The sequence below is a fragment of the Saccostrea cucullata genome, unplaced genomic scaffold (assembly GCF_032062105.1).
Source record: "Saccostrea cucullata isolate Sc308-1 unplaced genomic scaffold, CSIRO_AGI_Scuc_v1 ctg74, whole genome shotgun sequence".
Lineage (NCBI taxonomy): Eukaryota > Metazoa > Mollusca > Bivalvia > Ostreida > Ostreidae > Saccostrea > Saccostrea cuccullata.
This window is the reverse complement of record NW_026934212.1, coordinates 482,601-499,171: the sequence shown is the minus strand read 5'-3', so window position 1 is coordinate 499,171 and position 16,571 is coordinate 482,601. Positions and strand designations below refer to the sequence as shown.

At 33.5% G+C, this 16,571-nt stretch overlaps 1 protein-coding gene across 2 annotated transcripts; it reads left to right on the top strand.

The window, feature by feature from the left end:
* Positions 1-5: 5 nt before the first annotated feature.
* Positions 6-16,073, top strand: LOC134240155 (zinc transporter ZIP10-like). 2 transcript variants are annotated; one of them, XM_062722258.1, is made up of 9 exons: positions 6-362; positions 965-1,296; positions 10,697-10,895; positions 13,867-14,036; positions 14,309-14,443; positions 14,672-14,732; positions 14,835-15,176; positions 15,408-15,595; positions 15,854-16,073. In XM_062722258.1, the coding sequence occupies exons 1-9, from the start codon at positions 359-361 to the stop codon at positions 16,004-16,006; spliced, it is 1,584 nt and encodes a 527-aa protein (XP_062578242.1). In that variant the 5' UTR covers positions 6-358; the 3' UTR covers positions 16,007-16,073. The 2 variants fall into 2 exon arrangements, with proteins under 2 accessions (XP_062578242.1, XP_062578243.1); XM_062722259.1 differs by lacking the exon at positions 6-362 and adding an exon at positions 736-763.
* The last annotated feature ends 498 nt before the right edge of the window (positions 16,074-16,571 follow it).

The window sequence follows — 16,571 nt, the reverse complement described above, 5'->3', positions numbered from 1 at the left end:
AGACTCCTACGATAATTTTGCCTTATTCAGCTGCATATTTAGAGCTTTATGTTTTTATCAGTTTCTACACAAGGAGAAAACTGTTTCCTTTTCTTTGACTCGTCAGAAGGCCTGAACTGATAGAAGTCGGATGTACTTTGTTAAGAATTTGAATGGAGACTAACAGATAATGTGAAGAGCACTTCACAGTAGATTGTTTAATGACCCCATATAAACATGAACGATGACGTATTTTTTTTTTTTACAATGCTGCCATAGAAACCATTAGATCTGATTTAAAAAGATTTGAATGAAGTTAAATTGTCAGGTGTTTACCGTTTATGTATACCGAGGAAATCGATAGAAGTCACGTAGCCAAATGGGTAAATACTGCTTGATTATATTTATATTTTATAAAATTTACAATATATTAAAACACAAAATTAATATGAAAGTAAATAATTGTTTTTTATTTTATTGGATGGTAGATTATTTAATATGCCAGTTTACTGAAATATTGTTTACTTAAACTCGAAAGGATACTTGTGGAATAAATAAGAGTCAACTGGGTGAAATTTCCAAGAGATTTTAATTAATAAATCTTAAACTCCTTGTTATTCTAGTAAATTTTAACAACAGAGATGAACAAAAAAGTTTGTCATCCAAAGATCTATTTGTCCACTGATACTCTCATACTTAGAAGGCAAATTTTGTTAAACCTACTGGTCAGCCTGGAGGTTTATAAATATTTTTTTGGAAAGCATTCGCCAAGAAAAGTGTTCAAGTAAATTAATAATCTTTGATACACGTGGAGATGAAAATTTACAAATAATTAATTCTTAAAAAATCAGAATGATAAAATATAATCACACGTATGAACATAACCACATGGGTTGAGTGAAATGAAAAAGGATATCGAATGCAAGATACAAAGAATTCACAGTGTATCAGAAAGATATAATCTTGAATAATCTTTCAATTTTAGGTATGACAATACTTGTAATTGCCGTGATTTTATCTATAACATGCGTGGAAGAGATTGCTGGAGATAATCAGAACATGTCTTCTATAGAGAAAATGTTCATCAAGCATATCTTTCAAAAGTACGGAAACGAGTATTTTATATCGTTTGAAGGATTGGAACACCTTTTCCAAAATTTAGAAATAGGTGATATTCAAATAGCACACGATATAAAAGAACATTTTAAAAATGCCAAGTTTGTACCCTTGCATTCGGACCATGAACATCAGTCGAAGAAGAAAAGAGTTTTGCAAAGGAGACATAGGCATAGGAGGCATCAGGATATATTTTCTAAGGTAAGTTGGACTCTGTATAATGAGGCGATGGTCATGAATACGCAGGTTATAAAGTTTTGAGAAAAAATATTGACCAAATTCATCTCAAAATGAAATAATTTTTAAAAAGTGGACTTTTCCATAAATGCAACACACAGATCTACGATACAATTCTTTAAATGTACTTTATAACAGATTTAACGTAATAAAAGTCTTTCTTTCAAAGAGTTTATGGGAAGTGACTGTTGCAACTGTTGGAGAAAGTCCTATTTTCAAAGCATTTTCGCAATGTTTTAAAATATAAAAAAGAAAGTATTTTATATTGTTAGCCTAATGTACAGTAAAGAATGAAAGACATGTGTAAATTTTTTTTCATTTGTTGGTTGAAATACAATTATATTGTTATCATATTATTATACACTGTACGTATTTAGATTGGTTAATATTTTAAAAATGAGACTATATGATACTGCTGTCCTTTTTGCGTCTATTAATCTTCTAAATAGTATTTGAGAACACTTACACTCGTATTTGACGTGTTTTGATAAAAAATTGAACTCCGCATGAATTTATTTTAAGATAGGGATGAAATGGTATGTATGGAATGCCATATACGACAGCCAACTGCCAACTGCTGACTGCTTACTGCCAACTGTCAGCTGCTTACTGCCAACTGCCACACATATTTGAATAAATTTTATATTTGTATTGATATTTATATGAATTTTCACAAAAAGGAAAAAAAGGCACGGATCCAGGATATTTTTTCCAAGGGGGTCACCCGGTAAAATTGAATTGAATGATGTATATTCAAAATATGCGGTTGATAAAGTACATTGTTAATTTTTTTTATTTGTTTTCCCATTTGAAATAGGTAATAAAAGACTATTTTCTGCTTTTAATCTTTGAAGAAGCCCCACCCCCTTCCCACTGGGACAACAAAACCTTTGAAGAGAGAATAATAATAAAAAAGATTTGTCCTTTCGCAGAGAAAGACGTTTTGAAAATAAATTACCGTTTTCCATTATATTCTATAGTTAAAAATTTCCTCAAATTAAAGATGTATATCTCTGTGTGTTATAATGCAGACACGTAGCATCGTTTTTGAAAGTGGGGGGGGCCAGACAGAGAAAATTTTTTTGTTACTTACCTGAAAAAGTTGACAAGCAAAAAAAAAAAAAAAAAAAAAAAATAAAATTTGAACGAAGTCGAAAATACTATTTAGTTAGGGGGGGGGGGGGGGGGTAGGTGGCTAAATTTATTTTAAGGCCAACTACCTTTCACTTCCAATTGTTTTCCATACAATACTACATATCCTTGATATCATTATACTATGGTAAGAAGTGGGGTGGGGCAACCATCCTTTCAATATACAGTAACGGTAATGTTGGGGGAAAAAAAGCAGGGGGGCCTGCCCCCCCCCCCCCCCCCCGTTGCTACGTCCCTGTAATGTTTCACATGCATAGATCAGGGGGGGGGGGCATTTAAAAATTGTTCAGTAATACGTTAAATAAACTAAACGAACTATCGGTATAACTGACCTTGGACCCTCCACTTACAAAACGCCGATCAAACATTTATATCTCTTTGTTTGTACAAATAAAATATGTTTTACATGCATAGATCTAGAGAGAGGGGTCCGGAACACCCCTCTAAAATTTGTAAAGTTATTTAATGCACAAACTAAACCAACTAAAAGTTATTTAATGTATAAAATAAATCAACTAAAAGGGACCTTAGAACCCACCCCCCCCTCCCCAACCGAAAATGTGGATTCGTGTTAAGGTGGTATTGAAAATGTCATACACATGAAGGTATAACGCATAAGAACCCCCTCTCCCCGGCCGAAATTAATTTTCACATTTAGGAAAGGTATTTACGTATTTTTATCTTGTCAAGAAATTTCTGGGTTGGATTTTTTTTTTAATAGAGTAACCCCCTTGGAAAAAATGTCCTATAGATCCGCGCCTTTTTTTTAATTTACATAAATATCAATATGAAAATAAAATTTATTCAAATATGTGTGGCAGTTGGCAGTAAGCAGCTGACAGTTGGCAGTAAGCAGTCAGCAGTTGGCAGTAAGCAGTTGGCTGTCGTATATGGCATTCCATAGGTATGTCACTTAAAGGAAAGTTAAGAGGCCGTGTCAGTAACCATTGAGTATTGTATATAAAGTGAGTGGAATGTGAAAAAAAATATTTTGCTTTAATATTTGGGTGCATGGAAGTTTAGATGAATGTCCGTTCAAACATGAGTTATTTGGGTCACATCTTCCTTGTTACCATAGCAACGGTGATTTTAATGCTTGGAAAGTGTGAAATTTGATTATTGATAACCCTGTCAAAATTAATTACAGAATCAAACTATGTTTTTCTTAATTTCAATATATATGGGAGATTTAATTTTTCCCATGTTCATTTTAAAGCATTGGGGCCTACTTTGCTTTGTTTCTACCAAATGCTGTAAAATCAACATGATTTTTATAAATATTTTACACGAAAACGCAACCAAACTCTATCATAATCATACATGCAATAGAAACTACGAGCTTTGAAGTTATAAATCCAATAATAAAAAATGGTAGTTGGGTAGTCTATAGCAAATAATTTGATTTAGAATGCACCACAAATATGAAAACGCGTGAACGATTATCTCCCTTTTGTGGAACTCTCCTGCTGATAAAGAACAGAAAGTTGCTGTTGCAGCAGAAGTCTGAGAAGAAAAACACTATGTAAAGATGTATAAAGCAGGTCTTGTGCGGTTACAGAGGACATGACAGAACATGACAGCATCAAGAGTTTGTAGGTGACTGAAAAGTACTATTTATAGTCCGAAATATCTGACGTTTTCCTGGCTTTTTAACTATTTCTATATTTTACGTGCGAGGAAAACGCCAGAACCGGCGCCTTTACGAAAACTGGGAATTCCAAGCAGAGGCAGCATTCTCGGGTGTATTTTCGATACTTGCAATTACTTGTCAAACTCACAATTTATCAATAGTACAATGCCTCTAGTACTTACCAATATAGTTTTTATGGTTTGTTTGTAAATATATGATCCGATGGAAACATTTTCTCTGACTGTCGAGATTTGTTTTCATTTCGTGCGTTTACAAATTAAAAAAAAAAATATACAAGTCCTGTATCGAAATGATGAGTGATTATTTTCTTTTCATTGATATTGTCAAGTACTAAAAGCATTGTGCCATTGATAAATTGTGACAACGGCATTTAATGCGGTTCCCAAGTATGGGAAATCAACTCTGACTGGAAATGGCGAAATTTCCAGTTTTCGTAATGGCGCTGGTTCTGACGTTTTCCTGGCACAGAAAATATTAAAAAAAAAAAAACTGGAAAATGCCAGATATTTCAGACTTTATTACTTAGAGCATATTCATCAATCACTGATAAGGTCAAATTGGTAGATTTCCAATCGTGTATGTCTGCATATTAGTGTTCCTTTGATAAGTAATATTTCAAACAATATTTCTTAAAATTCATAGCCATACCCGCTATACCTCATTATCTCGGGTCTATCAATATATATTTTTTTGGAGAGCTACAGTTCTGCAGTTACACTAAAACAAGATGACAAAACTTGAGGTTGCTAATATTGGTTGGAAAAGGGGAAGGGAAACTAGGATAACAGACTCAACTCTGGTTTCAAAATTTGCTCCTGACCCTTAAAGTGGAGGGGAGGGGAACCAGGATTTATAAATTCTAACTACAGGAAATTTTGACTTCCCAAAAAAGTAAGGAGTGGGTGGGGTGCTATTTCTCCTAAGCCCTTGATCAGGTTTGGCACAATTTCTGAATACGATAATTCTGAAAATGTGAGACTAAATATGTAATATCGTGATTACCTCGCAGTTATCTAACTTACTACCACTCTTTTGTGGGGGAGTTGAGAAAGCTCAAATCTCACGAGATTACCAGGGCACATGGCATTGTTAACAGTAGGGACAATCGAATGATTTGAACAATTTTATGCCGAAAGTACAATGTATTGCCAAGAATTGAATTCCAAATAGTAGATTGTCAAATAAGGAAAGTTTAGATTATTTTATCAGCTTTAAAATGCCATGATTTTCAATGAAAATTGAATGAGAAGAGCCCGCTTAGTTAAAAATATCGTAAAAAATGTAACATTGAAGGATTAGCTCCTCTCAAAAATTAATTAGGCTGGTTCAGCGATTGTTAAGGACAGTATTCCACCAGGATTTATTTACTTATCTGTCCTTATAAATTCTACAATGATCGATCTTGCATTGTATTCAATAGCACATTTGTCCCCAGTCAACAGACGTTCCCTACCTCCATCGTGAAAGAGTTCCACTAAGTTAAGTATCAGAAGTATTGGAGTATCCCCTTTGTCCAGTTTAATGTCTTATATCATATCCCAGTCACTATATATGCTATAGGCTCAAGTAAGTTTGTAAACAGGTCTAAAATATTTTCAGGAGAATCATGATGATGATCAGTTGCAATGTGAACTACCAAATAACCATGAAGTACAAGCAGATCCAATTAATGTGGAACAAATAAATGTTTGTACTGAAATTTTTACATGTACTGAATTATTATGCCCAAAGAGCATGAATATATTTTTGTTTGTCCTTTCTTTCTATCTGTTGTCAGCTTTAACCTTTACAATGACTTTTGAACTGTGAGATCATATTTGGTATACATAATCCACTAATTAAGTTCTTTAAGATTACACCAACATCAGTAACCTTTAGACCTTGATCTTTTTGCTAAAACTAGCTTTTCTATATTTGTTGACGATTGGGGCATACTGTTTCACAAACTTATCTTGCTTTAAATTACTTTTACCATCAGCTTGTTTATTATAAAGAATCAGCAACTATATGCAGTAGGGTCATGGAAATTTGTAAACAGATATGAAATACTTTCAGAATACATGATGATGATGAGTTGCTATGTGAACTACCAAATAACCATGAAGTACAACCAGATTCAAAGCATATGGAACAAATAGAGGTTTGTACTGAATTTTTTACATGTACTGAATTGTTAAGAACTACTTTGAGCATCAGCTTGTTAATAAGAGCCCAGCCTCAAAGAGTACCGGTAATCACTTTGTTCATCCATTTCTTTGTTGAGAGATAACTCAAATGCTATATGTTCTGGAAACTTCAAACTTGAAAGGATTGTGACTCAATAACTTAAATCCATTTGACCTATGATCTTCATATTTTAAACCCAGACAAGAAGCCTAAAATGGGCCAATATTGCTCACCTGGTCTTCTGTCAAAGGTTGTTAAAGACTGATATCATGATGCACATTTGTGTCATGTAAGCTGAGCTTTTGAGGCAGGTATGAAATGCATTTCAGATAAGACAATTTCATTGAAGTCTACTGTGACCTGAGCATTGAAGTTTGACATGGAGTTAGGGTCATGGCACACCACCTTATCATTAGGAGCATTGTATGCCAAGTATGAAGCTGTTCCATGAGGCATATAGAATTAATAGAAATACAGACCTGAAAACTCCATCAAATTTTACCTTGACCTTGACATTGAAGGTGTGACTTTGGCTCAGGGCTGTGAAACACTGTCTCAGCATGAGTATTATTTGTGTCAAAATGAACTTGTTTTAAATGAAGTTGTTAGTTGGATTGATTTTGTATCTTTCTTTTGCAGGTGGAATCAACTTCAGACGACAACTTTTCCAAACACCTTGTGAAAGTTATCTGAATGCCAGGATTCTCAAGAGCATGAAGATAGTCCATTACATAGAAGGAAGACCTTGATTATGTATCTTGATACCATTGGTGAAAAGGCAGAGGTCTAACACTGACTGTGAAGAAAATGACTTGACAGCTGAAGGGAACATGAACAATTTGAATCAGATTTCTGATATGGCTCTTAAAGCAGTGAACTAAAAAACATTTTCTTACTAAGTTTAAGATTTTGATATCAAAGTTTTTGGAAGGGGGATATAGGAATCACCCTGTTTGTTTGTCCATCTGTCTGTGGACAACACTTGGATTATACTGCTCTAGCTCTAGTTGGTTAAAATAGATAATGTCTAAAATCAAATGTGTCATACTTCTTGTTTACTGTGCATAAATGTACTTTGAAGAACATACTGTATAAGTAGAATTTTTAGCGAGGATTTAATTTTGGCATTATTAGAGAGGGTGCTGACATCGCTAAAATTGAATATTGCTAGAAGTTAATGTCTTATTATTTGTAAAAGCTTCTTAAGTAAACATTTTAAAATCGCTAAAATTACTTCTGGCTAAAAATAAAATACCAGACTTTGGTAGAAATCGCTAAATTTGCATCTCGCTAAAATTTCCACTTATACGAAATATTATTATTTCTAGCAAAATATTTCTGTAAAATATTTGACTGTACACTTCAGAAAAAATTCAGTCTCAGAATCAGGTACAAGATATGCTGTAATGGTGCCTAGTTGTGTCGCCTGTATAGCAAGGGGACTCCTAGGGATCACTTCTCCATTGTCTGTCAGTCTGACTAGCTGACCATCAGTCTATCTGTCTGTCACAATTTGATATGTCATTCCTGAGACACACATTTTATTGGAAAACTCTTGTTTTACGTTCATATCTGTGATACTTTTAGTGAGCATTGATATTTGACCAGTTGATTGGTCTTTGATAGTAAAATAAGATAAAACTTGAAATATAAAGTTGCTGTAAACTACATTTTCACAAGCCTTGCTGATGTTAAGGTTTATTTTCATTTGAATAAGTATAATGTCGTCTTGTGTTTCACAGACACGACTTCTCATTATACCCCCTGTAAACGAAGTTTGGGGGGTGTGTATATAGGAATCAGCTTGTCTGTCTATCCGTCCGTCCGTCTGTCTAGGTGTGCAAACATGTACGGTCCATATCTTTCTTACGGAGGAACATTAGAATCTACTACTCCATACAAAGATTGCTCATGACCTAAGAGTGTGTCATGACCTTGACTCAAGGTCATTTGGGGAAGTTCAGGGTCACTGGAAGAAAAATTTCATTATTTGTGTCCGTTCCATATCTTTCTCATGGATTAACTTGGTAAGTTCCCATTTTACAAAAAGATTCCTCATGACCTAAGGATGTGTCATGACCTTGACCCAACGTCATCTGTGCATGTTCAAGGTCACTAAAAGAAAAATTGTAAAAGTCATGTTTGGCACATATCTTTATTTTGGATTAACTTGAATCTACTACTTCACACAAAGAGGGTTTATGACCTGGTGTGTTATGACCTTCAGCAAAGTTTATTTAAGTTCAAGGTCACTGAAAGGAAAATTTCTTAATATGTGCATGGTCCATATATTGCTTATGGATCAACTGGTTAGTTCCTATTTCACACAAAGATTCCTTATAACCTAAGGGTGTATCATTACCTTGATGCAAGGTTATCTATGCAAGTTCAAGGTTATAAAAGCAACAAGTTCATAATTCATGTTTTGTACATATCTGTCTTATGGAAAAACTTGGTAAATTCCTGTTTTACACAAAATCGCTTATTGTATTGAGGATGTGTCATGACCTTGAACAAAGGTTCTTTGTGTGTAAGTTTAATGTCACTGAAAGGAAAAACTTCATAATTTGTGCCTGGTCCATATCATTCTTATTGATAAACTTGGATACTTTCTTGTTTACACAAAGATTACTTATGACATAGGGTGTGTCATGACTTTGACCCAAGGTCAATTGTCCAAGTTCAAGGGCACAGACAGTAAAAAAAATTATAATTCATGCCTGGTCCATATCTTTCTTATTGATAAACTTGGAAGGTTCCCATTTTACACAAACATTGCTTTGACCTGAGAACTTGTCATGACTTTAAACCAAGGTCATTTATGCAAGTTCAAGGTCACTGACAAAAAAAATAATAATTCATGTGTGATCCATACATTTAGTTTATTTTTTAGGCTGCACCCTCGTTTCATTTATAAAAAAAATAATAAGCCATTACATTTGCACTAAAATGTTTTAGCTTTTCTCTCTTCTCTTAGATCCATAAAATATTCATGATTTAGCACTTCTGAAAAACCCAGCGGGGGGTATTTTGTCCCATTTGGACAGTTCTAGTTGTTTTTAGGTTTATAACTTGAATAATAAACATGATACAGCAATGTAAATTAGCCAGTAGACAGCATTGGAGTCCCTTTGGGTTGAACAGTGCGTCATTTTGACATATAACTTCAGCTTTTGTTATGTCATATATGGTCAATTTTTTGCGTATTTGGTCCACATTCTGACTATATTGTATAACTATTAGACATTGTAGAGCAATGGTACTTATTATTACTTATATGATGGGGTAAGTACAACAGGGTTGACAGTTGATCAGGATGCCATGACCCAAATATTCCACTTGAGAGGCTTTAATTTCTTGGGTGTATGTTTCATGTTTTGCCGATCCTAGTCAAGTCAGTTGCTAGGGTATAAATTCCGTTGCTATGGAGATTACTTTTCCTATTGTTTTGTAAAAAAGTCGTACATTTTATGGAGTTTTTTCTTAAGTACTATGTTTCTGTAGATATGGCATCTAACTGTTAAATATCTCTTGTAATATTAAAAAAAAATTGCCAAAACTTGCGAAAATCCATTGAAAGTGTTTTGAAAAAAATGCAAATTTTGATTCCTAAAAAAAATTTGGACATCCGACTACCAATTTTTATTTTATTATTACATAGGATTGGGATATATCTTTAACTTTGTATGACATACAATATCTATGGTTGTTGCGTTTTTAAGTATTCAACTTTTGAAAAACTTAATTTTCCATGGATATTCCCATCATGAAAACCTTGTCATTTTTCGGTTGCCATAGCAACCATTTCAAAATTTTTAAAAATACTTACAGACATAAAGATATTTTCTTCTGATGCATCTTTCATTATTTCAGTATAAGAAAACAAATTTAGACCTTCCAATTGTTCCCCCCTCTGCATTTAAATATGTCTAAATTTGTATTATTTTACAATGTTTCATTGAGAATTTACTATGCAAATCACATTTGTTGCCATGGAAACCAATGATGATGAATAAATTTGTAAAATTTGTCTTAAATGTGTTTTTTGTTGTTGTTCAAATATTTTAGGGTGGTTTTTGCCCAATTCAAAATTTTTGACTTTCCATGTAAATCTCAATGGTTACTGACACGGCCTCTTAAAAACATCAAGTGCCTCCAATTGTATGAAGTGTAGTACTTAATACGCAGATACAAATTTATAAATAGTGACTTAACAGATGTCCAGCATCGTAGTATGACTGTATCAAAATTCCTGAATCCAAAGGCAAAAATGAACAGTGATAAAGGGATGTCTCCGAAAAAAGCAATCCACGTGTGATTCTAAAACTTAAGCTTGAAATCTATTGGTACTTCAATATAAGTATAAACGAATTAACCTGTCTGTTATTTTTAAAGTGCCTTTTTCCTGTTGACATGGTGAGGCTTTTCGGATTCAGTACTCTCAATGTCATTACCGCTGACCAATTTCATCACATGTGTCCTGTCATGATGGCCCAGCTCGATGGTCGCGCATGTCCCCAGGCGCATGTGCAGCATCATAAGCTCTTGACAGATTCCCATGGGATGGAGGAAATTATCCAGATTCTACCAGAAGGTTAGTATTCCTCTATTTCCTTTGTTTTTTATTTAGTGTAAACACTCTTCCAGTGAGGTCAATGATACGATGATATAAAAGATATTCTGCTGATAAAATGATATTCTGCGGTACAATGCTATAGTATCTGTATCTATAAGAACACATATGCACTCCAATTAACTTGGCACTTAAAAAACTCTGACCTTTAATTTACAACAGATTGTTTCCAAATACGGAAGTAAAATAAAATAAAAAATGGTTTAATTTATAGGGAAATACAAACTATCAAAAACATCTTAAAGTAACTACATGAATGGTTATTTTAGAGTATATTCAAGGGTCTCTGTGTTTGTGTATCCTTCATGACATATAGAAAAATGCTAACATTATTACCAGTCCATATTAATCGTGAAATCGTATGTAACTTCATTAGTATTAACTGTCCGAGGGGCATGAGATTATTGAAACTTATTTATCATCACTGCATAACATATGGAAACAATCTATATGCAATTAAAGTAATCTCTATTTAACAATGAACATTACAATTTACTCGCGTCCCAAACAATAGAGTAAAATTGAGGGCAAGAAATAGGTATAATCACCCACATAATAGGAAGGTATCCTTGATACGTTGACTTTATAGTGTTTATTAAATTTTCCCAGTGTTATGGTATTCCTTTGTGATTTTTTAAAAAAAGAATTCAATGCAAGAGAAATTGTTTAAAATTAAATAATCATTCTATATGTATATAACATTATTATTAATATATTTAAATAAACTTTTCAGGTCTCTTTATCAAAATACAATAATTTATCATTATCATTATGAAGTCAGGGGTTCAAAATTCCTCAAGCCCGACGTCCCGGACTAACAAATTCCAGATCCGGACTCGACATTTAGAACTTGCCAAAGTCCTGGGACTTGGCTATGTTTCTTGTTAATCTTTTTTTTAAGTTAAAAAAATGATCGTAAAGCTAAAAATAAAGCAAATTCTCAAATGTATTAAGTAAAAATGTGGGTTTGTGGACGTTAAAATAAAATACCCATAAAACATTATGAACGTTTCGAAAATACAATCCGTCTTTTTATTTTCTGTTGCGGTAAGACTCTTGCTTTTACGCAATTCCTCATGTTTCCTCAATATAACAAACAGCAATGAGTTTGTTAAATTACAGCACATTCTAATTTCTATTTATTGTAACAGATGGTTTATTCAGTAGTGAGTATTTGTAAAAGTTATTGTATTGTACCAATAATCTATCAGTCTGGTATTGTGTTGAAATACTCATGTATGACTATATGACAGTTTATGGAGGAATAATAAAACATATAATATTAATACATATGGTCTTTATTCATTCAATGCAACAAATGAAAATAAATTATAAGTAACATAAAGTTAAAGATGTATAGGTAAATATGGACTCTGAAATTTCTTTCGCGGACTTGCCTAAAATTTACTCTTTAAGTCCTGGACTTGACTATGACAAAAAAAAATTTGAACCCCTGGAAGTTTACAGGCATTTTTTTTTAAAAATCTTTTATAACAAAGACGTGCTCTCAAAATGTAAAAACCATTTATTTAAAAATTTCAAACACCAATTACTAAAACTAAATCGAACTGTAGTTTAAGTGGTTATATTAGTATTTGATTGTTTAAATATTTCTTGTATTCCTGGTGCAAGCCCCTATTATGTTTTGAATAAAAGATCGGAGCTCTTCAACTTATCGCAAATCATGTTTTCGTTTTTCTTAATGGATACGTCTCTATCCCAAAGAACCAAAATAAATTTTAATCTATATTTGATTCCGAAACTTCATAACAATCCTTTCAAACAAAGATACATGGCGGGATCTAGTAAATGTTCAACCAAGCCTCTTCACGAAGATATTAACAGTAGTGAAGGAGAAACTTCAAGGGTACCGTACAAAAATATATTCAAGAAGTGGTGTAAATCTTATCTAGATACAAAAAAAATTCCAAGGAATTTTTGGACAATTTGAAATCACAAGATTTTACCAAATTTAACAGTTTTAAAAACTTACGACTTTTCAACTTTATACACAACCATTCCCTACGATGAAGTAAAGTCCTGGCTTTTTCATATCATTGACAGCTGCTTTTTCAATCAAAATGGAACTCGTAAATTTACTTACCTTGTCATTGGTCATTTGCAAAATTAATTTGTTAAAAACAAGTCTAACGTATCTGTTTCATATTTGGATATTTTACTTGGGAAAAGACGTTAATGGTTATCTAACAAGCAAACTCTATGATAAAAGTGATGACCTTTACTTTTCAATTCAATTTCAATTTTCAATTGTCAGCTCCCCTTACTTATGCAGCAATACACCTTCAACATCTGCATACGGAGTTTACATATTTCAGTTGATTCGATATGCAAGAGCATGCTCTACGTATGAACAATTTCTAAAACGAGATAAATTATTGACAAACAAGTTGATGAAACAAAAATAACAGCAGTCTCGTTTAAAGTCATCATTTCGTAAGTTCTACGGTCGGTTCAATGACCTTGTCAGCAAATACATTTTATCATTGAGTTAAATGCTGACTGACGTTTTTCATAATAATTGTTAATACATTATTTAGACAATATTTTGACGATGGATTTTCCGTTATTTCCCGACAATGACAAGGAGCACACGGCGGGTGTGACCGGTCGGCAGGGGATGCTCACTCCTCCATGGTACCTGGTCCCACCTCTGATGTTTTGGAGGTCCGTGTTTGCCCTGCTCCTATTTTGTATTGTTTTATGGATTTTTGATCTTAAATATTGTTCTCCATATATTTCAATCTACTTGTATTATAAATAGATTGAAATATATGGAGAACAATATTTAAGAATGTATGTTTCTTTTTATCTACCTTGGGGCTATTGACCCACCTTATCTCAACCTGTATTTTTTTTTTCTTTTGCCTGGGGCTATAGATCCGCCTCAATCTCTGTATTTTTTTTAATCTAGCCTGGGGCTATGGATCCGCCTCTATCGTTACCATCAGTGTCCTAGGCCTCCTGGCTGTGACCGTGATTCCCTGTTTACAGAGGGTTTTTCTGAACACCGTCCTTCAGTTCCTGGTCTCCCTAGCTGTGGGGGCTCTATCCGGCGACGCCCTGCTTCATCTCATCCCACATGTAAATATAAAATTATAAAAAAAATAAAAGAAACAGTGAAACACGTTTATAGCGAGTTCTGACATAGCGAATTTGCTTACAACGATATCATTTAATCTTAACCAAATCATGGGAAAACCCCCCCAAAATGATGTTTTAAAAAAGAACAACCATGACAAATCGCTATAATTTTGTTTTTCAATTTAATATTTATTTGATTTATATGAAGAATAATCATTAATAATTACAGTGATATCTTTAAAGTCAATGCATTTTCTCCCATTGTGTGATAGGCTTTCACTAGCGAAGGAGGTGACACAGATGGGGGTCGAGGAGAGGTATATAAAGGGTTGTGTGGCTTAGCTGGCATCTACTGCTTCTTTATTATTGGTCGTCTACAGGGCATCTACATGAGCAGGAAGGTCAAGGTAAGTCAATAGGACTGTCAGTTTACGTCACATGCCTGTTAATTGGGTGTCAATTTTTTAAAAAGTTTTAACGCATAAACAGTTTTTAAAATTCTAAGAAGATTAGATTCATTTATAGCAATTTACGTGATAAAAAAAGATCGATGTCTTATGAAGTAATAATCAGAAATGTATATTAAGTCTTGTACAATTTTGTTGAATTCTGCATCATGATTTCTATTATTAAAGGAGCAAGATAAAGGCACCAAAGAAAACTATTTAGACATGACACTGAATATAATCTCAGAGGGTACGTTACTTCTTTGTCTCTCAAACTTGCGTAGCATCAACTTAATAAATTCTCTTTTAAAATGTTGTGTCTGTAAGATCTGAAATTTAAATTTTATTTCAGACGAGGAAAAATCAGAAAGCATCGCCCTTAAACTTTCTGACGACCAGGATACTACCGAACAAAAACAGACACAAGAGAATGAAACCAGCCATTTACATGAACACAAACATTCAATTGAACATGAACATTCCCACGAATATGAACACCCTAAAGGTCACGGCCATTCACACGACCACCCTGTCCCCCGGAGTATGGGAGGGTTAGTGTGGAGGGTCATTATTGGAGATGGCATTCATAACTTCAGTGATGGAATAGCGGTGGGTGTAGCGTTCGCTGCCAGTATCACTGGAGGTCTTAGTACCTCAGTCGCCATACTGTGTCACGAATTACCACACGAAATGGGTAGGTCTTTAAAGTATTTAAACAATATTTTATACAGTGCCTTTTTCAATAAGCATTCTTACAACGAGGGCGAAAAAAGAGTGATAATTTCACTATTTACAGTAGATATCTATCTAGGCTATAGAAACAAAATTTTATAGACTTTTAAGCGGATTTAGTTTCAATAACGAATCAAAGAAAACAGAAACTCTCACCCGATGTTTAAAGTATACTTTGTGTCCGTTTATTTAGGTGATTTTGCTGTTCTTCTGAAGAACGGGATGACAATTAAGAAGGCAATCCTCTGTAACTGTGTGTCCTCCTTATTGTCGTTTATTGGCATGGCTATTGGGTTGGCGGTAGGAAACATGGGAGACTCTAGTCCGTGGATATTTGTTGGAATCGCTGGCATGTTCCTGTACATCTCACTGGTAGATCTAGTAAGCAATTTCAATAATACTGAACTTTATATATCAAATAAAAAGTTATAACAAAATAATTATAATATAAATAGATATTAATTAAACATAAATGTCACAAAAAAATTTAATAATAAAAACGCCTTTTCTTAAAAAAAAACCAAATAGCAATTAGTAAATTTCTACTTACTTTAAGTTTTCTTGTGAAATGATATATATATATTAAAAAAGAAATAATTGTCCGTAAATTAAACTGTATATAAGGCCTTTATCTTTCAGCTGCCAGAGATGAGTTTACTGGACGCAGGGAATCGGGAGCAAAGACCGTTCCGACAGTTCCTCTTTCAGTTAGGAGGTGCTGGGGTAGGAATTGGAATAATGTTGTTAATTGCCTTGTATGAGCATCAACTAAATTCTTTATTCAACGAATAATTTCACGTCCTCTGCCACACCTAGTCGGCGCGTCTCTCGGTAGGCTGGGTAATGAAAACTTACATGAAATGCGCAAAAATACCCATTTCCAGGAAGACAGTATACGGAGATTTTTACAGTCTTTGGACTTTGCATTTCCTCTGTTTTGTAATCTGCAGAAATGCATTACGTGTGTATATGGATATTTTAAATCAAAATGCCAAAAGAATATTCGACTAGTGAACATCCAACTTAAAAAAATGTGAAACAAAAGCTACTTGTTAACTTTATAACCATGGTTACTTCAACAAGAATTAAAGGTTAAAAAAGGATTACATGTATTGATAGATTTATCAAAAACATTCACAACATGTATTTGTGAAAAAACACACTCATACTAAGCACCTAAAGCAACTATTTTGAAAAGCTTTCAACGGCTTAATCACTAAACAATTTCAATCGTCAATTTTTCTGCCGTAACGGAGAAATTATGTATATCGAATTACCCTATCCTGATATACCGGTTATTCATGAAGTGGATTTTATTTGTTTGTCACAATTATGTGATATAAAATAGTGTTATATG

Bases quoted from the DNA above. Each gene is read 5' to 3' on its own strand.
- LOC134240155 (XM_062722258.1), top strand. The intron at 10,896-13,866 runs GTTAGTATTCCT...TTTTTAATCTAG, and splicing joins TATCCAGATTCTACCAGAAG to CCTGGGGCTATGGATCCGCC. The intron at 15,177-15,407 runs GTAGGTCTTTAA...CCGTTTATTTAG, and splicing joins CGAATTACCACACGAAATGG to GTGATTTTGCTGTTCTTCTG.